The 27,993-nt window shown below is 39.4% G+C and overlaps 1 protein-coding gene across 2 annotated transcripts; it reads left to right on the forward strand.

Moving 5' to 3' along the window:
• The first annotated feature begins 5,925 nt into the window (after nucleotides 1-5,925).
• On the forward strand, nucleotides 5,926-27,863 carry METTL14 (methyltransferase 14, N6-adenosine-methyltransferase subunit). 2 transcript variants are annotated; one of them, XM_052814080.1, is made up of 11 exons: nucleotides 5,932-6,107; nucleotides 6,553-6,641; nucleotides 7,372-7,459; nucleotides 12,309-12,389; nucleotides 12,727-12,814; nucleotides 15,372-15,462; nucleotides 15,792-15,933; nucleotides 18,418-18,510; nucleotides 19,981-20,097; nucleotides 22,790-23,000; nucleotides 26,271-27,863. In XM_052814080.1, the coding sequence occupies exons 1-11, from the start codon at nucleotides 6,042-6,044 to the stop codon at nucleotides 26,582-26,584; spliced, it is 1,380 nt and encodes a 459-aa protein (XP_052670040.1). In that variant the 5' UTR covers nucleotides 5,932-6,041; the 3' UTR covers nucleotides 26,585-27,863. The 2 variants fall into 2 exon arrangements, with proteins under 2 accessions (XP_052670047.1, XP_052670040.1); XM_052814087.1 differs by lacking the exons at nucleotides 18,418-18,510; nucleotides 19,981-20,097 and having other exon boundaries at nucleotides 5,926-6,107.
• The last annotated feature ends 130 nt before the right edge of the window (nucleotides 27,864-27,993 follow it).

Below are 27,993 nucleotides of genomic sequence, written 5' to 3' on the forward strand. Positions count from 1 at the left end.
GAAAACAAATTTAAGATGGAAAAGTACTGAGTATATGAGGTAATAGAGAAGGATGATTTTTCTGGAATACAAAGACTTTAGACATCTGAGGTTTTCAGTATACAGAGCTACCATATGCTGTAGTATTCTGTATAGTATGATTATCTAGTCACCTTTATTGCTATTTAGTATAAACAAAACAGCTCTGAGACAAAGTAAGGGTACTATAATCACATAAAATATGCGCAAGTACCATATTTAAACATAAAAATGTATGGGATTGTTTTGCAAGCATGATAGAACACAATTTCTGACTGTAAGATAAAACTGGCAGTATAATTTTAATATTTTGTGTGAGAAACAGGGAAAGCAGGAAAGTGATACATAATATATTCTGATCTCAGTGCTTATAGAGTTAAGTCTGTAAGTCACTGAACACTGAAGTGTATGGAAATATGTTTCTTTCTTATTCAAAGCATAACAAATTCACACTTCTTTAACACTGATTTATAATAATAAAGCCAGCAGATGTCATGTAATTAGAGTTGTACTGCCCTTGAGGGTAGTGGATCAAATTCAGCTCAGCGTTAGAACAAATAATATCATTGAAGTTCGTGTAGTTACTAGAGATTTGCTCCTGCCTCACTAAGGGGGCAGTGTTAAAATGAGAAAAGGGGCCACTTTGGGGCAGTGTTAAAATGAGAAGGAGTAAATACAGGGCTAGATGCAATACAATGTAAAGCTGCACTCCATCCCCTCTTCACATGCTATTTTTTGAGGCATATGCACAGACATTCCAGTTAAAAAGCCGGCTGTATTTTAACATATTCTCTGAACATGGTGGGAAGCCAGTAATGCTTTATCTCCAAGTGAAGTGGGACTTGGGCGCTCAGGGGACTGTTTTGCCTAAATTTTTTAATAATTTAGAAGGAGGATTGTCGATTAATTGCCATGATTGGCTGAATTTGTCGAAAGAATGTGTTCATCTCTTTGTTAAAATATGAATGTAACTGTTGGCAAGCTATGCGGATGACTATAGTGTGCAAGGTGGCATCTCTGAAATCACACACGCCCAGCATCTAAATCTTGATAGTGAGAGATATCAAAACACAAGTCATTATAGCTCCAGAAAAAATATACAATATCCTACAGTAATGAAAATGAGTTAGGGTCATATTTTGCCAGCCTTATTCACATTTAATACTATTGCATTGTCTATTCTGTGTGAATAGTCCCAGTGACTTCAGTGGAACTCTTAATGGTGGCTGGGCTCGTGTGAGCTGGGACAGTGCAATAGAACCATCTGTGTTCTCGTGAAAGTTAAAATGCCCAGTTTGTCTGGGAACCATGGGGCAAATTCTCAGTTCTGAGTTCCACTGCTGTATATGGTTTATCTTGGAGTATATGGACAAGTGGCTAGTAAGTTTCTGCAATAGGTAAAAGAAAAAATGTAAACCAGCTTGCTCTCCTTCCCACCCCAAAAAAGGCTAAATCTTACCTTTTGGTATAGAAATGAACACAATGAATTTGTAGAACAGAACAGAACAGAATAGAATAGAGTAGAATAGACTATTTAGTTGGAAGGGACCTACAAGGATCATCTAGTCCAACTGCCTGACCACTTCAGGGCTGACCAAAAGTCAAAGCACATTGTTATGGGCATTGTCCAAATGCCTCCTCAACACTGACAGGTGTGGGGCATCGACCACCTCCCTAGGAAGCCTGTTCCACTGTGTGACTGGGTGGTAAATGAAATGCTTCCTAATGTCAAGTCTAAATAGCTGTAAATAGAATGTCCTGAATTAAGAATATATTCTATATTTTTGGTAGTTTGTGACATTTCTAGAACAAAACATGTTGATCAGAGGAATTTTTAAAAGCAGGAATCATTTTCATTCCCAGCAATTTAACAAAATCAATGCAAGGTCTTAAAATGCTCTCTTGACCCATCCACGTTTTTCCGCAAAACAAAGTTCAGTTCAAAAAGCTTCTCTAGCTCAACTCCAATCCTGCTGCTCTTCTGGTAATGTTGGATACTGCTTGAAGAAGCCAGAACAATGTTTTGCTCAAAACATTTAAGAAACTAAATGAGTTTATTCCATGTAGGGGAATTAGAAAGATTTTTATAATTTTTTAAACATTTGTGTGCAAGTCGCTTATTCTTGCTGACAAAGTAGAATGAAATACGATGCTATGCAAAAGCAAAGAAATTAAATAATCTCTTTCAAGATTCCTTTCAGTAGTCACCTCCAGGTTGGTAAGGAGGCTATGATCAGTTGGTCCAGAGGCAGCAGCTCTCGTGCTGTGAGCAACACGTAACATCAAGGCTTCATGTCCATTACAAAGGACATGTACAATCCTGGATCAAATGGCAATGAAATTTGATCTAGATGAAGTGTGAAATCGCAGCACATGTCTGTCAAATTATCCGGAGCATATGGTGGCGTGTTTATGAAGGCTCTGTTTTGGCTGTATGTTGGCTTACTAAGGACAAGCAGTACTGGCCTAATAAAAACTCTGCTGCTACTAAGTTACTTCTAGGAGATTTTTAAACAAAATTTGAACTGCTACAGTGAGCTCGTATGGATTCATGGCTGTAGTGTTTTTGCAATATGCTCATTAAGTCAGATTTGCCATCTTGTAGGGACACAACCTAAGGCAGAGGTAGAAAAGCATGTGCAGCCACAATCATTGGGTGTTGCGGATACTACCACTTACTCAAAATAGGCCCCAACATTGAGGTTACCAACTTTTAAAGATAATTTTGAAGAGGTAGATCTAGGTACTTGACTAAAAGCATGGGGAAAAGGGACATGAAATAGGAAGAGTGTGATGTTAGTCCATGCTAACCATTTTCTATTTGTCTGGTTTGAGTTAAGAGATCAAGTTCTCTTTTATTTCATCTATTTGGTCCATTCAGTGCTTTTAATTTATGAATTTATTGAGCATCTAATTTGACATAATTTAGTTTGAGGTTTGTGATGTGAAGAACAATTAAGTTGAGAGAACAGTGATGAATTAAGCAGCTTGGGCCTAATCCTGTGTAACTTTTAGAGTCATTTCTACTGACACAACACAAGCTAGCAGTTTTTTGCTAAATGGAGTACACTAGACTTGAATATATGTCAGTACAACGCAAGTCCCAAATGGTTGTGAAATTCTACCATTATTTGTTTGTGTTTTATACATATTTTATAATGCTGTAAGTGGTTAAACAAAGTGGCATAGAATGTCTGCTTATTACATTTAGACAACCATTTGAAGTTGGAAGTAAATAGAAGTATGCTGGAGGACAGGATTTGAATTCAAAATTATTGCAACAATAGAAATAATTAAAAAGATTGAATGCAGGTCAATAAAGAGAAGTGAAAGGTAATGTACTCGGGAATAATCAGTTAAATAAAAACAGGATGAGGAAACAATTGGCTTCATAAATCTGAAGGAAAAAATCTGGATAATAGATTAGAGTTGAAGGCAGTTCAACAAAGTCTTTAGTTGCAAGAAAAAAAACCAAAACTGCACCGAGATCCCTGAACAGGTCGGTAGCCTATGGCACATAGTACATCTGTATTTCACACAGCGTTGGTAAAGGCTTGATCTGCAGCTGAATGCCTAGTTTGGGGAATAGCCATGGACAAAGGAGTTGACTTGATTAGGTGAGATTCCAGGAGGCAGAAGGATCAGAAGTGCAGAACAGCAAGGTGAAAAGAAATGCGATGGCAGTCTTCCCAGATACTAAGGACTCTTGCAGAGAAGCAAATAAACTTCTGCATGCTCATGGCAAACAATATGAAATGCATTTCTCTTGCTGTCCATATGGAGTAGAGGTTATAAATTCCAGCCACAAATATTTTAGACTGGAGGGTAGGAAAAAAAATCTGAATGTAAGTACCACGAAGCTCCAGTATGGATTGCCGAGGGAGGCCGATGCATTTCCAGCACTGCATATTTGTAGGTTTGACACACGTCAGGGATTACATCAGGATATGAGGCTGGATTAGAGGATGCCACTCTTTTTTGGTGATTCCGTTGTAAGGTTCAAGGCCACAGAAACTCATGATGTGATCAAAACACCAATATCAGTGATCAAACCCAAACCTATAGATTGGATTGTGGTACAGTATATGTGCGTGTGTAGCTCTTGACTCCAGACCGGCAGAATTTGGCCTGATACTTACTTTAACAGAAAAAACCTGACCACAGACTGCATACAAGGCTCAGAGAGCCAAAGCCACAGCATACATGGAGAAGAAGAAAGGCCAGGAGCATTCTGCAAAAATACAAGCTTTTTATTTTGAAACAGTGTATGTATATAGCATAACATCTTTCATAGCCATTAGTGTTTGTAAAGATTAGCTCATCTTAGCAACCAGTTCTAAAAACAGAGTGCAGGCTCACACAAACTTCATGGTATCACATCCAGGAGGAAGTGATTTTGTTACTGTGCAGGGACTTCTACTGTATTCATTACAGCCAACAATATCAAAGAAGAGTGCAGTAGTATGAGATAGCATTTCTTTTTCCATAACATTTCCATAGATAGGACAGTATAACTAGTAATGTATTCCCTAAGGAGATGAAAAAATCACCTCTTGGCATTTGGGGTTTTTAACATTTAAAAGCCCCATCATTTTTCTAGGATGTTCTTTACTGAGAAACGTGAGTAGCTGGACATAGTTTCTTTCTGCATAAATCTGCAGTGCTCTAATTTCCTTCTCTTCACACATTTTTCTCAGTTTTAAGTTTGACCTGCATAATGTCATTGACATGTATATCATAAACACCACATGAAAAAAAAAAGAAGAGAATAACAGCTTGTATCACAGAAGCGTGATGGTATCTGGCACTAAGATACCAGTAGAGGAACACCATGCTCCATATAACAGAGAGCTGAATGTCCACATCTTTGGGTCTGACAATTGCAGGAAAAATTGGTCTATTTCAGGAGAGCAAACATTAGCATTAATTCTAACTGCTGAGGTAATCTGTAATGTTTATTCTTTGGTTGTTTCCTTTTGCGAGATGCTAGGAACTGAAGTTTGTTGCACAACTTTTGAATCCAGACTGCGGGCCTTTATTTCAATCTTCATCCTTGTTGTAGTATGACTAGCTGTCAGAATGAAAATCAGCATGCAATATACATTATGCACATTCACGGACAGACAATAAAATATGAGAGGGGGGGAAAGGAGGAAGCAGGAAAAATACCAAAAATCAGATGAAAAATGCTTTAAAGATTTTGGAAAACTCCCTCAAACTGGAACTTTGTAGGCAGTCAGAAAGATGTGGGCAAAACATAACGGCTGACCTGCAGATAACTCTGTTGGATGCTGAAATTGGATATAAAGGATATACTAGGGTGGGAGACGTGCATTCTGGCCTCAAGGGTGACTAACGAAAGAAAACCTATTCCAGGTGAAACGAAGATATGGGCCCCCAAATGCGGCAAATTGCAGTAAGCTGTCACAGCTGTGAAATACCCTGGAGAACAGCCCTTGCTGAAAAGAGCTCTCCGAAGATTGTGCACAGCTGGTTGTCTGGAGCGAGCGATGGAACTCGTACTGCGGTGCTTGGGTGAAAATGAGTTTGGCGTCTATACTTGAACAACACTTAAGCCGCATTAGAATAGGTAAGTAGCCTGCTCGGTGACTCCTGCAGAGTCTGGAAGTCGGGTTTCCGTCGGTCTGCAGGCTAACGCGTTACGCTTTAGAATCGGTTTATCCGTCGGTCAGCGCTATCCTGTTCTGAGCTCGACCCCCCCCCGCCCCCCGGTGGCCCCCAAGCGCGGCAGGCCGTCGCTGGGAGGGGGAACGCCGCCTCTCGGGCGCCGCCGGGACCCCGCCAGGCCGCCCCACTGCTCGGGCCCCGGCCGCCGCTGCTCCGGCCGAGCAGGGCGGCGGGCAGCCCCGCTCCCGGCCCGGCCTCCACTGCCCGGCACCAAGATGGCCGCCGCCACCGGCGCGTCGCGCGTCCGCCGCAGCCGCTCCATTGGAAGAGGGGAAGGAAGTGACGCACCGGCGGGAGCCCGGCGGAGCGGGGTGGCGGAGGCTGGCTGCGCGGCGATGAACAGCCGGCTGCAGGAGATCAGGGAGCGGCAGAAGCTCCGGCGGCAGCTCTTGGCGCAGCAGGTAGCGGGCGGAGGGAGGGGGGGCGGCGGCCGGGCCGTTCCCCGCTGGGCCGGGCTCCGCCGGCGGGCGCTGGAGCGCGTGGGCCCCGCCCTTCCCCGGCGGGGAGGGGGGCTGGCGGGCGCGCGCCGCCTCAGGTGCAACGGTTCGGCTGACGGCGGCGGGGCCGGGGGCTGTGTGGCGGCCGCTGGTCGGTGACGCGAGGGAGCGGTCCGGGCGCCCGGCAGGTGGGCAGAGAGAAGCGGCGAGCCGCCGGGTGGGGGGAGCCCCTCGGTTCGGCCCCGCAGCCCCGGTGGGAGAGGGGGTCGCGGGCGGGCGGGCGGGCAGGAGGGTATGTGTCAGGTTCAGAGAGCGGCCCGTCGGCGTCCCGGTGGTTGGGGTGTGTCTGTGGGGGGGTTGTTTTAATCGGCGGTGACTGAGGCTTGAGCTCGCCTTGCCCGTTGTGCAGTTAGGAGCTGAAAACGCGGACAGCATCGGTGCCGTGCTGAACAGCAAAGATGACCAGCGGGAGATCGCGGAAACGAGAGAAACGTGTAGGTCAGTACCAGTGTGCAGTTTCTGTTCGAAATCAAGGGGACGGTGATAGTGATACAGGCCTTTGAAATAGGATGAGATTGCGCTCCAAAGAGCCAAACAAAATCTTACCGTTTATTTAAAAACATACAACTCGCTGAATGGAAATGCTTTAGTTACTCGAACCTGAACTCTGAATAAAGTGAGTAGGGTTTAGTCATTCACTTCTAACAGCCGTTTGGAAAACAAGGCTAACTTTTTGCTTCCTATGTTAAAAAGCTACTGTGGAGCAGAACCGAGGTGTGAATTCAGAGTATGGCACCTGCATTGTCCTAGAGCCTTTATACTTTTACTAAGAGCAGTCACAGGGCAATTGAGTTTAAAAGTTCTTACGGAACAATAGACGTGTCTAGGATAGAGTAGCTGTTGCTTATTAATTCTCACGTGTAACAGTAATTTTCTTGTGTGAGCAGGCTTAATTTTGTATATGCACTGCTTTTGTTAAAATACGCTGTACCTTTCAGAACAGAAAAAATGAGAAAGCGAGATACCTGTTTTCAGGAGTCCTGTCCTTAAGAAGTTTTGCTGGTGTCAAATGCACTGAGAGAGGAATAACTTCTCATGTATAAAGTTTCAAAGTAATTTCAAGCTTGTAACAGAAACATGTAGTCAAGGCAGATGATCAGAGATTTCTGAAATGCTCTCTCTGGAGAGAGAAACTTTTATATCAGGATTTTTTTTTGGTTGTTTATAGGGCTGCTTATGATACTTCTGCACCAAATGCAAAACGCAAATACCCAGATGAGGGAGAAGCTGATGAGGAAGAGATTGAAGAATATAAGGTGAGAAAAAAAGGAAAAAGTTACTTCTCTGGTGTTCATGTGTCTCTGAGGGACTTACAAAATATGCGTGTGTGCGTACAAATAAAAATAAATGCGATGTGTATAAATACTTTAAAATATATGTCCCTCAGTGGCATCTCCCTTGATGTCTTCCACTGCAGAGATCTAAGAGGGCATAGAGTGAAGTGGTTCGCTCCAGATGTGGCTTAGGTGCATTGAACTGTACATGCACCAGAACCCAATGTTTAGAGGCTTAATTTAGTGCTGCTCCTAGGAGGAGGTAGGCTTGGGTGATAGTGCCCACAGGGAGTGGCAGTGTGCCATGGCTGGCTGTCTTGTGTGGGAAGAAGTGGTAAAATATGTGCTCGCTTGGGTACACGCAAAAAAAAAAAAAAAATCTTGACTGGAATTTCTTTGTCAGAAGAAAAGCTTGCGTTTAGCAAAAAGCACAGGCCATTGGATGAGAATAAAGGGAGGCTGAGGGTATCTTCTAACCTGCCTGTTATGTGCAAAAGAATGCAGTTCTGGGTGAATGGAAGAAATAAGGGATTCTAGGGGAATGGAAGTAAGAAGCTTGGTTTGGGTATGCTTTAGGTATCCAAAACATCCAGGAAAAGTTCAGTTTAAAACAAAACAAAATGCTTCTGTGGTCACTGAAGAATGAGTGGTTGTCAAACTCTTGTGCCCTTCATTTTTCAAGTGCTCATCCAAGAGCTATTTGACAGCTTTCTTGTTTCACATCCAATGTGATATTTTGGATAAGATGAGGGGTAGAGAAAGGAGGTTAAACAAAGGCACGGTTATGATACAGCTGTCTTTCTGATTTTCTTTTGTGATCTTGTTGCAGCATATACACTCCCTCTCCCTTTTTAACTTGTCCTAATAACCTTGCTTCTGTGGTTAAGTAGAATCACGGTCAGTGCATTTATAAAATAATGCGGTGTCTGCTGTTCTCTTGGATGCCTAAAAATAGAAATTTTTGAAATATGAGGCCTTGGTAGTGTTACATTTGTGTTCAGGTTTATAAATCTTTCTGTAATAATGTCTATCTTACTTCTGTCTTACTAAAACAAAAAGTTAATGTATGACAGGACGTTTTTTGATGACTGACTCTTGAAGTCTATCTGTAAACAGACATTCTTTTTAACAGGCTAGGCATTAGTCTGTATGTCTTGTTTAGCAAACCAAGTCAGTCACCATCTCGGAGAAGGGATTTACAGAGTACACGCACTATTTGTGGAGCGGGGTTTTTATGCTCACATTAGCGATCAGTTCATATCAGTTTATTTTGCTCCTTAACCAAGTATGTGGTTAAACAACTAACTTTTTTTTCTGTGAAACATATGTGGATAAGTCACTTAAGTTGGCAAAGCATATGAATCTTATCACTAACATTTTCTTCATTAGCTTGGAGAAGACTTACCCTGAGGTGGGCTGTGACCACTTGCAAGTGTTCAGACTCTTGCTATATTGTTGAAATTGAAGAATATTTTAATAACACTAGCTTGGACCAGCTTCAGTCAAGCAGATGAATAGATTTAAGTAACTTGAAACCCCAAAGTAGAACATCTATAGTGGAGTCATCAGCTGTTTTCTGCAGACATTTCTAATTCCCTATTGGCAAGGAGTTAAGAACTTAGTAAAATCCCCTCTGTATTTATGTAACTTTTTCCTTAGTACTTTGAGCTAGTTTAAATTTAGTCTGGTAATACGAACTGATACAGAAATCTAGATCCTTATGGTATCAAGCCCTATTAGATTGTGTTTAATACTCCTTAAACAAAAGTAGTAAGAGACTTAGCTATTGGTGTTGCAGACAAATATTGCATGTTTGTCAGTTTTGTTAGGAAAATTAGAGGTGAGTGTTTCCGATGTAAAGTGACTCATATGTCTCTCAAACCCTGACTTGCGGTGTTGGATTCTACGTGATGATATTAGTTAATCCTCTGAAGTGGTTTGAAATTTTTGTGCCCTGACTTCAGATTTGGTAGAAATGAATGTGTCCTCAAACCTCAACTGCTCTAGCTGGACACTGAGCATCTAGCTGTAATTGCTGGTGAAGATGGGTTACTGTGACTTTGTTGTTACCGCAGTGCAGTGTGATGGTGCAAGGTCTGCAGGGGTAGAGTGTGTGGATGTGGGCGTGAAACCTTTAAACAAACGTAGTTGGGTGTTTTAGAGGATTTCTGTCAGGTTCTAGTCTTCCAAATGGAAAGGGAAGTGAGCTGATGACTCCTAAATGCCTTGTGCTGATGTTTTGAGAGAAGGCTGAACAACAGCGACATTGACTTTTTCGTTATATGGGGGAAGCGTGAAAGCAGTTTTTGAGATGGAAGGTGAAGTATGTTAATCTTCTCAGCTATTTAGGAACATCTGATGCAAAAAAAGACAATGTTTTTTATTTTTTGTTTGTATGGATTTGGTTTGGGGTCTTTTTTGTAGAATAAGTGTACATTCATAGTGATGGTTCTTAATAAACATCAGGCTGATAGGAAAATAAAGGGCAGCAAGGCTGCTTGTTAAGCTTCCCACTGGCAGCTTGACTTCTGTCTTGGAGCCTGACTCTGCATTGCAAACCATAGAGGTGGGAGATAGGGGAAGAGATGCATTATTGGCATAAATGAATAATGGATATTTTAAGGTCAGAAAGTTGAAATGTAGTTCTAAAGAACTTCTACAATACTCGCATTTTTGTGGGACTGTAACAGTTGTACTAGGGTTAGTTGGGCTCTCTGGTCTGTATTTGGAAGTGACTGGTAATGGGACTAGGCTATCTGCTGCCACTCCCAGGCTTTTCATAGCCTTCTGAGAGTTGTGATTGTTGCTCCACCTCTCCCCTTCCCCAGGTGAATTTACTCAATTGTTTGAACCTGTGTAAATGTCTGGTATCAACAGTGTTTTGTGGCAAAGAGTTCTGGTGTTTTAACTTTGTATGAAGTACAAAAATACCTGTGGTTCAAATTTGCTGTCTGCCAGCCTAATTTGATACAGCCCTGTTTTACTTCGTTTCTGCAAGCGGTGGCCTGCGAGCTTATAATGCTTCCATGCAGTTGTTCTGGAGGCTGGAAAAACCTTACTTGGTTGAATCATGATAATTGCTTGATGTATCTCTAGTTATTTGAAAAAACTATATGCTTGAATATTGTGGGTAGTTTTTGTTTCCCTAACTCAGCACCAATATACCAGGTTTGGAAAACAAAGATGATTAATGTATAAGAACCTAGTATTTTGTATTAATTTCATTCTGTCTCTACTCGGACTGTGTCCTTTTCCCTTTGAAAGTTGGTGGTGTGGGCTTTTTGTTTGTGGCCACAACACTTTTTTTTTTTAAATCACGAAGGCATAAAGAGAACTGGGATGACTCAGAAGTAGGTATCTAACAAGTGCTTATCATCAGAAGATGATTTAGAGGATGATGGAAGAGGGCAAACAGGTGTGTAAGCTTATGATGGCATAAGCAGTTTTACTAAAAACTCAAGCTTTCGGCTTTTTTTGCCTGATTAACACTTGCTGCTGCTTGTCTCCTGTTCATTCCTTTTCCTTGTAAACACTGTTGCTGTTTCTGATAGTAATCTTTTTTTGGTCTGGTTAAACAAACAAACAAAAGACTATATCTCAGTAAGTTCACCTGAATAATGGGGAGGGGGAATCCGTGACCTGTTAATCACAGTAGGCATTTCAGAAGTTGATTCAAAGCTTAAGATTTCAACAGCTAGAGGGATCAAAATAGGGAGAACACTTAATTTTTCATTCTGCATTCAGACAGCTTATGTAGCATAGGGTAAATGCAGCAGTAATAATAGCCTCTTCTCTGCATCTTTTGACTTAAGATGTATGTTGGGAGGGAGAAGTTGAGTTCTGTGAGAAATCTTGTTCTCCATCTTTCCTTTTATTTTGGTGTGTTAAACTGTCCTTTTTTTTCTTAAATATTTTGGCCTTGAGACTGCTTTTCTCCTCACATGAAGCACTATATTAACTGATTAAGATTTCTGTTGTAATCAGTAATGTATGAAAGAGCATATGCATCCTACTAGCATATGGTAGATGATATTTAGTGGTTCTTCAGTTTTACTTGTATATAATATATGTACTGGGTTGTTTCAGGATCAGTGGGAAAACAGAAAGTGACATGAAGAAGCGAGTCTCTTTTTTGTTCCTGTTCTAAGTCGGATGTTTGGAGTATGTCAGTGTGACAGATCTCTGAATTTCAGAAATCTGATGAATGAACAGTTGGTGACACACTAACTGGGGGAAAAAATTGCAATACAATTCCTGTTTTCTGTAAATTTTGAGACTACAAAATGGGAATTTTAAAGTTACTTTTAAGGACAGTCCAAATGAAATACTGGCTTGTACCATATGCTGTTTCTGCAAAGTGTGGACTTTAACAGATTTATATACAGAAGATGGTTTCCTGCAAAGGTTGGAACATAAGAGATGATTGAATGGATATAAATGTTCAAAGGTTCTACTACAGAAGAACTTCAACAAAATAAATCATTTGCTTTAGTCCAAGGAGTGAAATTTGGGGGGGACAAAAATTAAAAGTTCTGCACCTTGTAAAGCACTGCCTACACTGTCAGGGTCTAGAAATGAAGGGTTTCTTATTTTATGTTTCTTTCAGAGGCCTTTCCCAGTAACAGTCTCCTCATTAATGAGAGACGGACAGACCTTTTTGGGAATAGGTAATTTTTTTTTCCCCTTCAAAGCTGGAGTTGGAACCATTCATGATCTGTTTTAGGAGACTTCTGTTTGTAGACAGCCCACTTCTTTCCTTAAGAAGCAGAATCATAATGAGGAGAGAAATGGCATGGTCTTGCATACTTATAATATCTGCTTTATTTCCAAGGATGAAGTAGAGCTGCAGCAAGATGAAGAGAACCTGCCCTATGAAGAAGAGATTTACAAAGATTCCAGTACCTTTCTTAAGGTGAGCTGCTTTTGCAATTAGAAGTCTAGTCAAAGCTGGCATAGTTGTGTTAAACTTTTCTTCTGCAGTTGATGGCATTTGAAATACAGCTTTAAAGGCTGAAGTAATTGACTGGAATTCACAAGTGCAGAAGTTTCCTGTGAAAGATATGACTGTAACTAGCGTTTACATTGATATGACTAAAGGTGTGTCTCAACTTAGAATGAGCCGTAGTGATGGTGGGCCTGATTTGGAGCTAAAACCACAATGACAGTCTTGACTAGCATAGCTTATAAAGGCATGTTAAAAAGAAAGAAAAAATTCTGTTGGTCTCACTGAACTCCCTTTTATTCTCCAGGGTACTCAGAGCTTAAATCCACACAACGATTACTGCCAACACTTTGTGGATACAGGACACAGACCGCAGAACTTCATCAGAGATGTTGGTATGGGATAGTCAGTAACTGTTTGAAGATAACTCATTTTATTTGATAGCACTTTTTCTTTCCCTTTTTAATTCCTTACAGTTACTAGGAAATGTAGATACACATATACTTCATAGTTTTGTCTCTCTCTGTTCATATCAATAAACAAATTTATATGAATGATTTTATTTTTAATCAGTTAGGAGGTGATTGTTACCCAGGCTCTTCTTACTTTGGGTTATATTTGAAAGTATTTAACGAGGAGGATTTTTTTCAAAATTAAGCTCTTTTTGGTCCAGAAAGTAGATGAGTATAGCGAACAGATCTTGAAACCTTTGGAAGTTTGAATAACTGACTTACAGTTCAGCTGTTTCCTGGACTGGATTGCCTCCAAGAATGCATGTAGCATGTAAAGTATGGAAAATACTTATATTTAAGTCAATAAGCAATATGGGTAGTATTTACCAGCTAAATTATGTAACTGCTGACAACTCATTAGAAGGCCCAACATATTACTGAGTTTAGAGAATGTTATTTTTTAAGTTTACGTTCATCCAGCCATCGCTGACCTCGTTATTGAAATCTTGCTTTATTAGACCTGAATTTAATCTTTCTAAAACTAAGGTACGGTTTGGTCCTGTTTCCCAGAATGGGTGCCTGGTAGTTATTTGGTTTTTAAAAAAAGCAGGACACCTACCTCTGCAGTTTTCTGCAACAGTTCTCTGTATTTTATCAAGTTTAAGACTGTCAGGGCAAGTGTGGTGTGTCTATAGATGTCAGCCCAAAGAGCTTCTGTTTGCCTGTTGAGGCAGTTAGTTTGTTCTCTGTGTTTTTTGAATGCTTCTGTGAAACGTACCTGGATGCTTAGTATGAAAAACGGGCTGTTTTGACTCAGTTACGTCTTTATCCAAAAAGCATTTGGGCTTCAGAGTTATGTACTTGAGGTAGTTATACACTGTTCTTTGAAATGAGTCTGAAGAAATAGCAGCCCGCGTTATTTACTCTGACTTCTCTGCTGCATAAAGAATTGTGAAGGGACAGGACAAATTGTTATGTGAGTGTTAATATGGAAGTGAATGTGTTAGCAGCAGTTAGTCTAGACCCTTTATTAGACATGAGGTATGTTAAGTTGCATATTGGTTAGCATACATTTTCTACATGATGATCAAAACTCTGCTTAGGTGCTACTGTGTAACTGGACAAAAAGCTGTGGGGAAGTAGTGGTTCCAGAACACCCAGTTAGAGCTTTTTGATGTTGCTGTTGAAAGAGAGGGAGAGACCTGTGGGTTTTGTTTCGTTTTGTTTGTTGGTTGTGGGGTTTTTGTGGTTTGTGGTTGGTTTTTTTTGTTATTGTTTTTTTTTTAATAACTGAAGTCATCTTGATTGAAAATTCATTTACATCTATTGCTTAGCTGCTGATAACTGGCTTTCATTTCTGCTGGTCAGGAGTATTTGACTTGCACCAGCTGGAGGCAACATGGCAGTGGAAATCAGAACAACACAGTGGTGTTTGAGATGTAATGTATTTAAGAAAAAGAATGAAAATAACTTTTGGGTGTTTTATGCACATGTAATAAGAGATAATAAGGTTGGATACTAAGATCTTCGCTTTTACCAGTGTGATGGTAGGGTTGGGAGTTCAGAAGTTTGAATTAAAATAAGGAGAGGGATGAAGGGTTGTGGGGTTTGTGGGTTTGGGTGGGTTTTTTTGTCCCCCTGGATTAGGACCATTTAAAGTTGTAAATTTAAATTTACATGAAGCTTTGTAAATAACTCCTACTAAAGTTGAACTGATACCGCTTGGGAGGCTGGAGTGGTACATTTTTGGTTTGTGCTGAGCCTGCTGCTAGCAATAACAAAAACATACCATCTCTACATATTTTTTGAAGGGGGAATGTAATATACTGAAAAGTTTGCTTGGTTTTTTTCTTTTTTTTTTTTTTTTTAAAAGTTTGCTGCAGAAAACCTAATTAGGGTTCTCCCTTTTGCATCCTGTACATATGAAAGGTTTGAAAATTAACATCATAAAGCTAAGTCTAGGAACCCAATAAATAAATATACATGTATTCAAATCTTCATGACTGACACCAGAGTACCAAATCTCAATATAAGGGTTGCCTAAGGGAGCCAGCCGCACCCCAGTTGCTGCCTTAGAAGTAGTCTTCAAAAGTTAAATAAGAGTATTCTGTAAATTACTGTTAAATAGATCTTAATAAAATTTATGGGTGGGGGGGATAACAAAATAACTTTCTCCTATCATTCTGGCACTTTTAGTTTAAATGAAAGATTGTTTCCTTCTGATAGAAGGAGTTGTGAACTCATGATCACTGTAGTGCTCTAGAGAAGATTAGAGCATAGAGACTACATTCAGTAACAGCCATAATTAACTGGGTGAAGGCAGGAGGCTTTTGTGAAGAACTGAACAAAAAAACTGCTTTGAAGGGTTTGGTTTGTTCTAACAAAAATTAAAATGAGGCTAAGTATTAACATTTGGACCTATTTGGAATACTGGACAATGCTTAATTCATACAGATTTACTCTCTAAGTAGTTGTTAACTTCATGTTTTCTTCTTCTTAGGCTTAGCAGATAGGTTTGAAGAATATCCAAAACTTAGAGAGCTCATCAGGTTGAAGGATGAGCTGATATCTAAATCTAACACTCCTCCCATGTAAGTGTTCTTGTGGAAAATGCCTTTCTTCTCCAGACCTGTTTGAAATTAGCTGTCTGCTTTGCAAATCTCTTATCTTTAGCACCTGCTCAGAATTTACATTTTCTATTTCTGTTTGTATATACAAATTAATCAATTGAAACTTCAGAAGAATAAAATCAGTTTGGTTTCGTTAGTTTAATCTAGTTGTTTAATATTGTATATAAACTAAATATTCTTTCCAGTGTGTGATTATTTATAGTATCTAATGCTTTGGGTTTTAAGACCAAACTGTCAACTGATTGAGCTGCAGGCTTTAAGTTGGGAACTATCATCTTTTGTTTAAACAGGTACTTACAAGCAGACTTGGAAGCTTTTGATATTAGGGAACTGAAGTCAAAATTTGATGTGATTCTCCTGGAACCACCACTGGAAGAATACTACCGAGAGACTGGCATTACTGCTAATGAAAAATGCTGGACCTGGGATGATGTAAGTATTTTTCTTGCTGTGAAAAGGATTTCGTAAATGTATTTAAGAAAATAGTGTGAGGATTTAATTTGGTATCAAAATATTTGAGATGTGTTTTAAAGAAAAATAGGATTTTGTTTTTAAGTCTAGATTCTTACAAACCGAAGTTTTATATTGTATGCATGCCTACACTCTTTGTGTTAAAAGACTTTTTTTTTTTTTGAGGAGTTTAATGAATTAAATATACCTTTTGTTCTCCCTGAGCCTGGTTGAAAACTGAAAACCAGTAATAGCGGGTTTTCTCCCTACCCTCAAATTCCATCAGTTTTCTTTTCTGTTTGGTTTTTGCTGTTCTAATTCAGAATATGCACTGTAAATATTCCCTTGTTTCTTGAAATTCTCGAAGAGATTTTTGAGGTATGCTTTTCAATATGCTGGTCTTCTAGTCAAAAGAGTAGATGAAAGTGCTTCACTGACATAACTCCTTTCTCCAAGGTATTGATTGGGTAGGAAATTTTAACAATCAAACCAATTGTAATCCTGAGAAGCCTAACAAAATAGATGAACCTTACTTGTGGAATTTTTTCTTGTATGTATGTATTCCCTTACTGTTTAGTCACATCAAAAGTTTTGGTTTTTTGAAGCCATGTTGATTTCTGACCCCTTATTTGGGAACAAGGAGGGATCTAAATGTGCAAGATGTGATCTTTTTTGAGATGGCTGTTGGTGCTCTTGTTTTATTGTGCTCTAGTAAACATTTAGAGAATTGCGTAAGAGAAAGGATTTTAAACTTTGTTCTGTAGTAATGCATGTAGATGCTTGTAAAGAAGGAAACGCTCAAGATGTATTGATAAGTAACTCCATGCTGTATCTTTCCCTTTTCAATAAAGTCAGCTCTGCAAAAGTAAGGTGCGGGCTGGAGGCTATGAAGTGCTGGATGTCATCAAGTGTAACAATTTGATGACACAAAGCCTGCTGCCGAGTTTCCCTGTCCTTCAAGATTGAACTGGAGAATTCTTTCACTTGAGCATTAAATAAAAAACTTGTAATGCTAATGTCAAATAGTGATAAATTGGCTCTACTCTATGTATCTACACTTTACTCATTTAAAAAAGAAAACAACAAAAAAATCACAAACAAAAAAAAAAACCCAAACAACCCCACCCTCACAACAGAACAGACAATCTGCAGTAGAGAGGAATAGCTGATTAAAAAAATGTTTGCATAACAATGTCAGGAATTCTTAGGTTCAGGCATATCAGTGAGAACATGCAACTAACAAATACCTATTATTTAGAGACTGTATCTGAAAGGTATGCAGGACTGTGCATTAGCAGCAAATTTGTCATAATGTAAGTGAATTGGTAGATTGAAGTAGTTGTTGCTGAGATTTTCTTATCTGTGTTCTATGTGGTTTGGGGGAGGGGGATGACGGTGTTACTTTAAACTAGATTTAGTTTGTCTGTAGGCCGAAACCTGCACATGCATAACTTCAGAAGTGGATCAGTCAAATGAAAGATCATGAGAACAAAATAAAATTCAATCCACCTTTAAGGAATGAATTTGAAAACAAAGGCATTCATGCCTGTGATAAGAGACTAGGTAACTACATGTTAAGGAATAGGTAGCTTCTGTGTTAGCCATTCTGTTACATCAGGCAAAAATGGTGCCTGGCAGTGTTGCCTGGGGAAAAAACATTCCATCCTAATGGAAAAACTCAAAGTGTTGGAGGCAGGAGTCATCTTAGTTGGGAGTTATATCCTCTTAGAATGGCTTCTACTGCATGATTTTTTTTTTCTTCACAGTGGCATTGAATGAAGCTTGATTTGATGTGTTAGCAAGTTACAGATGAATCTTTTCAACTCGTAATGAGTAACAGATGCTTTGCATCTGAAGTTATTTCATCCTGAATGTTACTCATTTGTGACTGTTGAACCACTGTCCTGATAAATTATTGCTGCTTTTTTCCTGAAAGTGAAAATGGAGAGAATGCCTTTCCTATATAGTAAGAGGAATTAAGCTGTTGTTTGTTTTGTTGTTGTTGTTTTCTTAATAATGTGTCTTCACAAGCTTCACATAAGTAACTCCAGGGCTGAAAAGAAACAGAGCACTTTTGCTCTGTTGTTAAATTTTTTTGCTACCAATGGAATGATAAAATGAAGCAGAGGTTTAGGGGGGGGAAAAAAAAATCATGTGGGTTGTATTAGTCTTTTAAGTCTAGAATTTTCTCTACAGATAGAATTTCTGTTAAAAAGAATAATTAAGCTGGTAATCAGCTATGTTGAAAACATGCACTTGGGTATTGATAAAGTAACTTTTACAACATACTTTGTGGAAAACAATTTTAAGATGATGGCCGTGAATGGTATATAGACTAATATCTTAATAAAAGTGCTTCCTGATGTTTCTGGGATAACGCTTCAACACTTGTTAAGTATTCTTCCTGATATAATTGGTGTTTTATATTTAATTCAGAAACACTTTTATTACTATTATTATTATTAGATCATGAAACTGGAAATTGAAGAAATTGCAGCCCCAAGGTCATTTGTGTTTCTGTGGTGTGGTTCAGGCGAGGGTCTGGATCTTGGCCGAGTGGTAAGATGATGTTTTAATTCAATTTATCAGGGACAGGCTTAAGAGTTTATTTTTATCATTGGCTTTTTCTGTATAGAATTCTCAACCGTAACTGCTGAGAGATGTTTTGTTACCATGGTAGAGGATATGTAATTTTAAGTGGATTAAATAAATTTAAGTGTATCTGGCATTAACTGTTTAGATACTGTTATTTTCCAGATGAGTTGCTGTGACTCTGTGAGGAAGCATAACTCTACAGGGTCCAGAAAGCTGTACTGCTGTCTTGGTTTTGATGTATGCATGTTGCCATAGCAGCAGGTTGAGTGCATTTACAACTTTTTTTTTTTTTTTAACGGAAGTCTTAATAGTTTTCTGCCAGAAATATTCATGCTAGTAGAAAGGTGCTACTGTTTCATAAAATAAGATAAAACTGTGTGCAGAGCACTTCTTATTTTCAGAGAACACCTAGAGTTTAAGTAGGTTTACTCTTAGGGAGCTCTCTGAAGTTTTACTTCCCTATAAGATCTGGGAGTTTCAGATCTTTCTGCATGCCAGGGTAGCACTGCTTGTGTTGGGGATGGTGGAATAAGAATTTTCAGTCAGCTCTTGCTGTGCTGAAACATTCTTTGCTTAGTTTGAGCAGTGCTTTCTGTTAGAACAATATGGCATTTGTTAAAGGACAACATGTGGTTACTAATTTGTTTGCTTTCTCTGCTTTCCACTCTGAGGTTGGTTAAAGTACCTATTTCGGATAGATTGTTTTTGGTCATAGGCATGCTCATAACAGCTGGATAGTTCTTGAATACAGCAATAGCCAAATGAACTTAAGTCCTTAATGTCCAATTTCCTGCCTTTCCAAGACTACACTTAACAGGAGTTAAGGATTAAAAAGTCATGTCAGGTTTTTTCTTTAGTGTTTTGGGGTTGGTTTGTTTTTTTTTTCTTAGTGTTTTGGTGGGGTTTTTGTTGTTTGGGTTTTGTTGGGGTTTTTTGTTTTTGTTGGGGGGGGCAGGTTTAACAGATACAGGAAAAACCACAAAATGGTAGCAAAGGCTTTTGGCTGTTTATCTTCCTGTTTATAGAATTTTACACTGATGTGAAAAACTACCAGAGTGCAGGTAGTAGTGGAGACAGGGCCAAGGCAGCTGATAACTATGTTGCTCAGCCTGATTTTGATTAAATTTAAGTGTCACTAGGTAAAAATGAATGCAGAGTTCCGTAGGGGATCTGTGCAGTGGTTAGATATATTAAAAAAAAAAAAAAAAGTAATGCATAGACAAGTCGATGTGCATGTAAGCTTTTTTTTGGGGTGGGGGGAGGCAGCTTGACAAAACACAGTACAGTCATGCCAGTGAACTGTTCCATTCACCTGTGAGAAATTTCTCTTCCAGCTATGCTTTAAGAAAAGTCCAGTACCTCTATGAGTGTTCAGTTCAGGTTACTTAAGTTTTTGGTGTAGTGTGAACTGTTTTATCTGTCTGTAATATTTAGTGTCTACGCAAATGGGGTTACAGAAGATGTGAGGATATTTGTTGGATTAAAACGAATAAGAACAATCCTGGAAAGACCAAGACTCTAGACCCTAAGGCTGTTTTCCAAAGAACCAAGGTAAAGGTTTGGCTCAGTTTCTCCTCTGTTCCCATCCTGTCTCTTCGTGCTCATGAAATACCTGGTGCTCCACTGCAGTTGGTGACACTTTCAGGAAAGCAGACATGAGGACTTCAGAGTTCTGCTCTGCAAAGTACATTATATGGAAATAAACATATTCATAGGATGAACGATGAACTTCTGTCCCCTTCTTGACTTTAGTCAGTGTGAGGTATAGAAGTTTCATCTACATTTAACACTGCTTGGTAGATTTCTATTATAGTCCTCTAAATATGATACTCATTTGAGCCTTGTTGAAATGCAGAGAGCTGAGGAGGGTTCATACATTGATGGAACAAGAATGAAATGGAAACTAAATAGAAAATGTCACTGTATGTCACGATATTTTTTACTTCTGGGTTGTTTCGGTTATGGGTGAATGGTAAATAAGCAGTTAGTCTATTAGCAATACCTTTTGTGTAAAACGCAAGCTCCTTTCCAGATTAGAGGAGAAAACTTGCTGGCAGAGGAACACCTTTTGAATGGAACTAAACTTGGCAGTAGAATTTGACTAAATTTAATGTCAAAAGATGTCTTTAAAACTGTAGATTATAAATGGATGTAGTCACAAAAAAACCCCACCAACCTCTGCAAGACTGGCTAATGGTTCTAAATACACACGTGCAGTTATGCGCCCAGAGCTTGAGCCAGATAGGACTGCTAGGGACCATAGCTCAGTCAGCATCTCCTGACTTCCTGAAGGCAACTGTAATGCACAAGTGGCAGAATTGGTCAGCTTGGTTTAAATTAAACAGTTTCTTAGGGATGTGTTGTGGAGGACGTGTATTGAAGAAGGTACAGAGAAAAAGCGGTCTGATTTAAGAGACTCATATGTGTGTTGTTTAAAAACTTAGAAAATATAGATAGGATTCATAAAGAATTGTTTTGGGTATATGTTGGTGTAACTGTGGCAGTTTTAGTGAATACAGAGAGTTGGCTGACAATTTAATAATTCATAGTGTCATTAAACTCAGGACTCATTCCACATTCATTAATCATTTGTTAGTATTAAACATCCTCAACTCTGTCTCAGATTTGCCATTTTTTAGCAGTATAAACTTCCCTTTAAGATATCTGGAATCTTTCTCTGACTTGCATTTACATTAATCTGAAGTTTGTTTGAAAGTCTGTTGTATTAGTTATAAATATTTGTAAGTATAAATATTGTATGTTTATTGCATATAGTATCGCAAATATGTGCAGCTCACTCATGAAGGAGAGGTTAGAACTAACAGGAGGTTTGAGGGGGGACTTTATGTCTTTGTTTAACAGAGGAGAATAGTTTCTGGTATTAGAGAATTTCTCTGTTTATTGAGCAAAGGTTGGGCTGAGGTCACTCTTTATAATAAACATTGAAAATTGAGCTAGCTTATTCTGACTAAACAAATGGTCTGTTGTGCAGGATGTATTTGCCAATGATTACAACAGCAAATGCTGTCCTATTATGTTTAGTTTAGGCATCTCTCTAGATGGATGCTTTCTGCTGTGCCACCTGTTATAGAATCCAAGGTACTAACAAATGACATTCCATGTGTTACAAAAAGAAAATGTTTTGGATAGTTTTTCTAAAGACTAGATTTACAAGGCTTTGCTTAATGGGTAATTTGCTCAGCAGTGTTCTGCCTTTTTATTTAGTTAAATTTAAGGTCCGAAAACCCTGTAGCTTGGGTGCAGTTGACCAACTGCATAGATTGATAGGTCACCTATTCTGCCTTCCATATTTATTCACTAACTCTTAAAACCCTTGCCAAAAATCTGGAAATTATTACATGCTCTTGTCTGCAACGTTTTTTAGAACTATCTGGCAGCGCTTAGTGAATCATTGCTTTATGGTGCTGGGGAAAGTCGCTCATCTGAGTTTAATATTCCCAGAAGCAGAACTCTCAAATGAATGTGTAGAACCCTCTTTTCATCCTGTACCAATTATGGTGATTCCTCATTCATAGATTCTACATACTAGTCACTTAAATTGATGTACAGTGTTTTAGAGGAAAGCAATGCATATGACAGTTAAAGAACATTTTTAATGCTGATGAAGCTGATTGAGAGTGCATTGACAATTTGGTAGTGGGTTTACTTTTTTGATGCAGTGATATCTCCTAGAAAGGAATCTGAGAGTGAAGGCTACTTTTGTAACAGAGGTACAATATGAAAAAATACATCTTATTTTCACTGACTGGCTGTTTTATGACTGAGGACTTTGAAAATTATTTGTATGAATAAAGTTAGGATCAGAATGCTGATACAAGTGTTAATCATAATTAACAACTATTCCCTTACTCTTGCCATCACCTTGTACTCCCTTTCCTTGTGGTGATTTCTCAGCCTTTCCAACTTAAAGCTCCAACTTTGCTGTAATTGAAGAAGTCCAAATACCTTATCTCAGCCTCTATTTGAGTTTTACCACTTCATAGTGTAGTTCATCAAGCCAGATAGCTTGAACTACTCTCTGCTTTGTTTTGAAAAGGCTCTTTCGGTAGCTCCAGCTTGTTCTGTTCTTCTAGTTCATGCTTCAGTCTTTTCCCTGTATAAGAGTAGGATCTACTCTGCCCAGAATTTCCTTTTCTCTCCATTGTGCTCAAACCACAGACATCTGTGCTGGAGCTGCATGTGCAGCATGTGACAGGTACTCTTCTGTGTTCTGTGTGCGTAGGAGCACTGCCTCATGGGCATTAAAGGAACTGTGCGCCGCAGTACAGATGGTGACTTCATCCATGCTAATGTTGATATTGACCTAATCATCACAGAAGAGCCTGAAATTGGCAACATAGAAAAACCTGTAGAGATTTTTCACATCATTGAGCATTTCTGCCTTGGACGACGACGTCTTCATCTTTTTGGAAGGGACAGTACAATTCGACCAGGTAACTGTTCTGTTTATTTTTGTCAAATAGTTAAATTTTTATTTACTTTAGTAACCCTCTTCCATCATCTGTGGCCACCTGATGGGTTCTGATGGAAGCTGAGACAATAATGGGTAATCCTAGTGCGTGATTCTTCTGCCAGGACTTGCACCAGCTGAATCACTGTGTATTAATGTGTAACCCCATTTCTCCCACCATGGGATTATGGTACCATGGAAAGCCAGATGAGCTTTCTTGGTGACTTCTCCACAGTGGAAATCTAGTCAGGAGTGAGAAAATCTACTGGATGGAGAAATTTCCCAGGTTTCCTACCCTCCCGTTCAGATAACTAACCAGCCTAATTAATGTTCAGCAACAGAGGGATTGTGGCATCCCTTGACAGTTCTCCCAACACTTTGACAGTAGCAAAGTGACTTCTGCTCTAGTTAATGTTCTGTCTCTCAAATAGCAGAAGATTTTGGTAGAACTAAAGATCTCACGTGCGTATCTTCTTAGCAAGAATGGCTATCTTGGGGTGAATCCTCAGCCTGTGTTGCAGGAGCATCATAGAGAACCCTACTGAGTGATATTACAGTTAGGTTATAATTTCTGTTACTATTATGTTTGGGAGCAAGATCAAGTCACAAATCCAGTTTAACGCTGCTTACTGGTAAGTTTTGTTTTATAAATACTCATTTTTAGAAGTAAATACTTGCTCAAATGGTAAGACCTTTATGCTTTTGTTTTCTCCATGTTATCTCTAATTGAAAAAAGCTGAAATTATTCTGTATTCTGCTGGGATACTGACATGTATAATTTCTATCTTTTTAAGTTCCCATTCTGAATGTTTCCTTTCTGTTAAACTTTTATTTTTGGACTTAATAGTGAAGTAAACTCCACACTAGCTCTAGGAATTGAAATGTCTTTATCACGTGCAAGACAGAGTAGCAGAATTATCTGCTTGAAAAATTTGTATCAGTGCCCTAAAGGGGTTTCCAGACATATGTCATAGCTCAGACAGTAGATCTCAAGTTGATAAATTTTTGGTTTATGTGAAGATCTGTCAGTCACAAAACAGTGCTGGTTGGAAAGTCTACGACAACTATCAGTCTTTTCAGAAGGAAGTTTTTTGTTAACCAATATTTTTGCCTCCTCATGTGTTTAATTCATCAGTGAGTATAACAAAATTCAGTTGAGATTTCTTTTTTCCCCATGTGTCATGCGTTTATACTTCTCAGAAGCATGCTTTCTTTCTCTAAACTCATTTTAAATCCCTATGAGCTTAGTGCTGGTCCTGTTGCCAGTATTTGAAGACCCAGTGTCTTACACTGGACGCTGCATCTGGCATGGTAAAAAATGCATAGAAATGTATGGATCACATTGAAGGTAACTGCATTTTATTTGTTTCGATGGTCAGGCCTCTCGGTTTATCATGAATGAGTGATGAAGGACTTTTAGTGCAGGAGAATACAGACTGGAAGAATAAAATCTATTTTGACACCTTTTTGGACTTGTGTATCTGTTGTCAATGACATTTCTGCCCTAAAGCCTAATGTGAAGTACAGTTCAGCAGTCCTGTTTCTTTCAGCTGCCAATGGATGCTTGAATTGGCAGACTTTATACCTTATGTTACGGGTAGCGTAGTCATACTTCCCCTGCTGATGGGTACTGTGAGGGTTGGTCTCCGAACAATTCATGGTAACAGCATGCCCTTTTCAGAAGTCAGGGCAGGGAGTGGGGCAAGTGCTATAGCTGCACTTGCTTTAGGCTTGTTTAGCAGTTTTGTGCAAAACGTTTTTCCCCTAAATAGAGATTAATAGTTTGGATGGCAGAGGAGAAGTGGATACAAGTCCATCCATGGCCTGGTTTGCTGCCTGTGAATGCTAATACTTATTAAGAAAATGTTGCTTATTCTTTTACTGCAATTGGAGTAGGATGTATATCAGTATACAAGCTGCAACCAATAAGTTACCTAAATAAATTTCAAGGTGGTGTTTCTCTCTTGCTCGTACGACTAGGGAGTAGTGATTATTGGCCATTCCTATTCTTTGACTGGCCTTTGGCTTGAATTTTAATGATGATGTCAGTCTTAATTCTGTTGGCTACTGGTGTGTGTGTGGAAGGGGGCTGTCTTGTTTTGTAGAAAGACATTGTTCAGGTATTACTTCAGTGCTGTTGTAGGTGAATTCTTGTACATTAATGTCCCACAGGGACATGTTAGTCTGATTAAACTTTTGTATTTTTTAAACGTGGTGGTTACCCTGGAATTGCATTGCATACTTTAAATGCTATACTCATCACAGATCCTCACAGTGCTCTGTGAAGTATGAAAACCTAACCCCTCTCTCTCCTTTTTTTTTTTTTTTTTTTCTCTTCTTCCCCAAATGGGCAGGAAGCAAGATAAATGTTACGTAAACTCCCAGAGTAGAGAGAACAGTGTTAAAAGAACTGATCTTGGGGTTTTGTTTATTATTTTTTTTCCTTATAAGCATGTTGTTGAGATCACTGAACTACATTTTTCTTCATTAATATGTGATACAACTGAAAATTAAATTCCCACTGACATTTTTAAGCGGTCTGAGCCCCATTTTAGGTCCAAACACTACTTTAGCTCAAAATATGAAGAAATAGGAATGTGCTTGTTTTAAATGTCTGCCTGCCTTGATTCACTTGGTGAAGTTGAAGTGCCCACTGAATGTTTATGCATAAACAGGTTAATTTAACTCTTTAACCTCTTATTTTCATATCATGTAGGCTTCAACAGAATTGTTATTGTGTTTTCAGATATGTGCTTGCAGCATGCTGGAGCATCTTGGCTGTGCTGTCACAACTGGTTTCTGGAGACAAAATTACCTAATTCAAGTTTAAATGCCTTTTTAAAAAGGGGAGGAGGAAGAGGATGACATTATTTTTAAACTAGATGAATTTACTGATCTGGTTTAGTCTGGTCCCAGACTGGAAAACATTGGGCTGGAAAACATTGTTGTGGTATAATAACAAGTGGGAAGGGGTCTTGTGAAACCACAGGGTGAATGTTCCTGTAACTATGTGTAATTAAAAAAAAAAAAAAAAAAGAAAAAAGCAGCCCTTGGGAATACCAAACTAAAATTTTAACTTTTTAACAACTCTGGATTTTCTAGAGGCGACGTTCTTATTCCGTTGAATACAGGTGACGCGTCGATAAGTGTCTGTCCCTATCACTTAAGTGTTCATTTACTATCAAAAAGACAACAATGGCCTTGAAGCATGATGGGTTTTCTTGCTTTTGTTGACTCTGATTTTGTTCCCTAGGTTGGCTGACTGTAGGACCCACCCTCACAAACAGCAATTTCAATGCAGAAACGTATTCTTCGTACTTCACAGCTCCAAATTCCCACCTGACTGGCTGTACTGAAGAGATTGAGAGACTTCGGCCCAAGTCACCTCCGCCCAAGTCTAAGTCTGACCGGGGTGGTGGTGCTCCAAGGGGAGGAGGAAGAGGAGGGACTTCAGCAGGCCGAGGAGAAAGGGGCCGAGAGAGGAACAGAACTAACTTTCGGGGTGAGAGGGGTGGCTTCAGAGGGGGGCGTGGAGGTACCCATAGAGGAGGCTTCCCCACCCGCTGATGACTGTTAGGTAATTGCTTCTTCCCCCCATCCTATGCCTCATCTCTGAATCTTTTTCTTAGTCTTGTTTTTGCTAAAGTGAATTATTCTGGGGACTCGAGCTAGATGAGTTTTGAAACTGGTTTTGGTGCAAGCAGTTACAGATCGTCTGCCTTCCAATGATGGGCCTGGCACATCCGCTCACCTGGCAGGCAGGGTCCTGCACCTGACAGCACTAAACTCAGCCTCCCAACAGCTTCTATTTGTCAAAGCAGAGCTCACCATCTCTTCAAACCACGGATGGGTTTGAAGTGAAGACACTCGCTCTTCCCGTACGAAACTTGCAAGTTGTGGGCTCCATTAACTCTCTTCTCCGAAACATGGATTCCTCTTCCTTCTGTGGAGGTGCAGGTTTGGACTGACTTGGATTAATACGGTGGAGTGGGCATAAAATGCAGTTCTGAATTGCATGGCCATAGCAGACTTACTCTCTTATTCATGGAAGAAAAAGTGCTGTGTCTATACTGACACCTATTTTAACTTCTCTGAAACCAAGGAGCAAATTGAATAAATAGAATTCTATTTTTTCTTATTTGGTTTAAATTTCCCAAATTATTCCTGGGAATAGGGAACAAGTTTATCTTTTGTGGTGTATATGCACTGACTTTCCACGTCTGAGGTGGGGAGAGTGGTAGTTCTGTGCAGTTGTGTCCTGTGCTTCATGGAAAGCAGGAAGTTGTGTGTTTATGTGCAGTCCAGAATGTCTGCAGAGGTCTGGATTGCTGCTCGAGTAGGGATTTTCACCCAGTGTCTGTCCATAATAGCCTTGTTCTTTGGTAGGGAAAACCAGTTTTATTGCAGAGCAACTGCAGTGTAAGTAGCAGAGAGACCTTGTTGGAGGTCGTATTGGAAATGTGAGGTGATGTTGTAAGAAAGAGCGAGTGCTTCCTGAAAATAATCACCTGGGTAATGAGGGCGCAGTAATCGAACCGAGTGTTTCGCTTTGCCTGTGGATGTTACGTGTATTGGAAGTAGACTGTTGGTGATCAGCTCCGGGGTACCGTGTGAAATGAAAGCAGTTCACTTTGGTGTATGTACAATATTTGTTTTTAGCAAAACCACAACTCTGAGCTTCTTGGCCAATACTTGGTAGACTGAACAAACCTGGCTGTTGAAGTCTCAAAATCTTAGGTGTTGGAAAATTGGCTTTTAAGTCTCATAATGTTTCTCTATTGAAGCCTAGCTTTTAAATAACTGTCCTGTAAAGTAGTGGATTATTAAACTTGTTTATCAAAGCTAACGTTGAAATATTTTCCTCAATATTTTGTGGGTTTGTTCTTGAGGTTTTGGAATTGATAAGTTTTACTGTGGTTTCCTCCCTACTGTTGTGAAAGAGAAGGTAGTAACTTTTCTTTTGGTGCCCGAAACCT

The sequence above is a fragment of the Harpia harpyja genome, chromosome 2 (genome assembly GCF_026419915.1).
Source record: "Harpia harpyja isolate bHarHar1 chromosome 2, bHarHar1 primary haplotype, whole genome shotgun sequence".
Classification (NCBI taxonomy): domain Eukaryota; kingdom Metazoa; phylum Chordata; class Aves; order Accipitriformes; family Accipitridae; genus Harpia; species Harpia harpyja.

What these genes read in the sequence shown, in the direction of transcription:
- METTL14 (XM_052814080.1), top strand. Translation starts at nt 6,042, where the DNA reads ATGAACAGCCGGCTGCAGGAGATCAGGGAGCGGCAGAAGCTCCGGCGG. An exon ending in GGCAGCTCTTGGCGCAGCAG is followed by an intron (nt 6,108 to 6,552) that starts GTAGCGGGCGGA and finishes CCCGTTGTGCAG; the next exon opens with TTAGGAGCTGAAAACGCGGA. An exon ending in GAACTTCATCAGAGATGTTG is followed by an intron (nt 12,815 to 15,371) that starts GTATGGGATAGT and finishes TCTTCTTCTTAG; the next exon opens with GCTTAGCAGATAGGTTTGAA.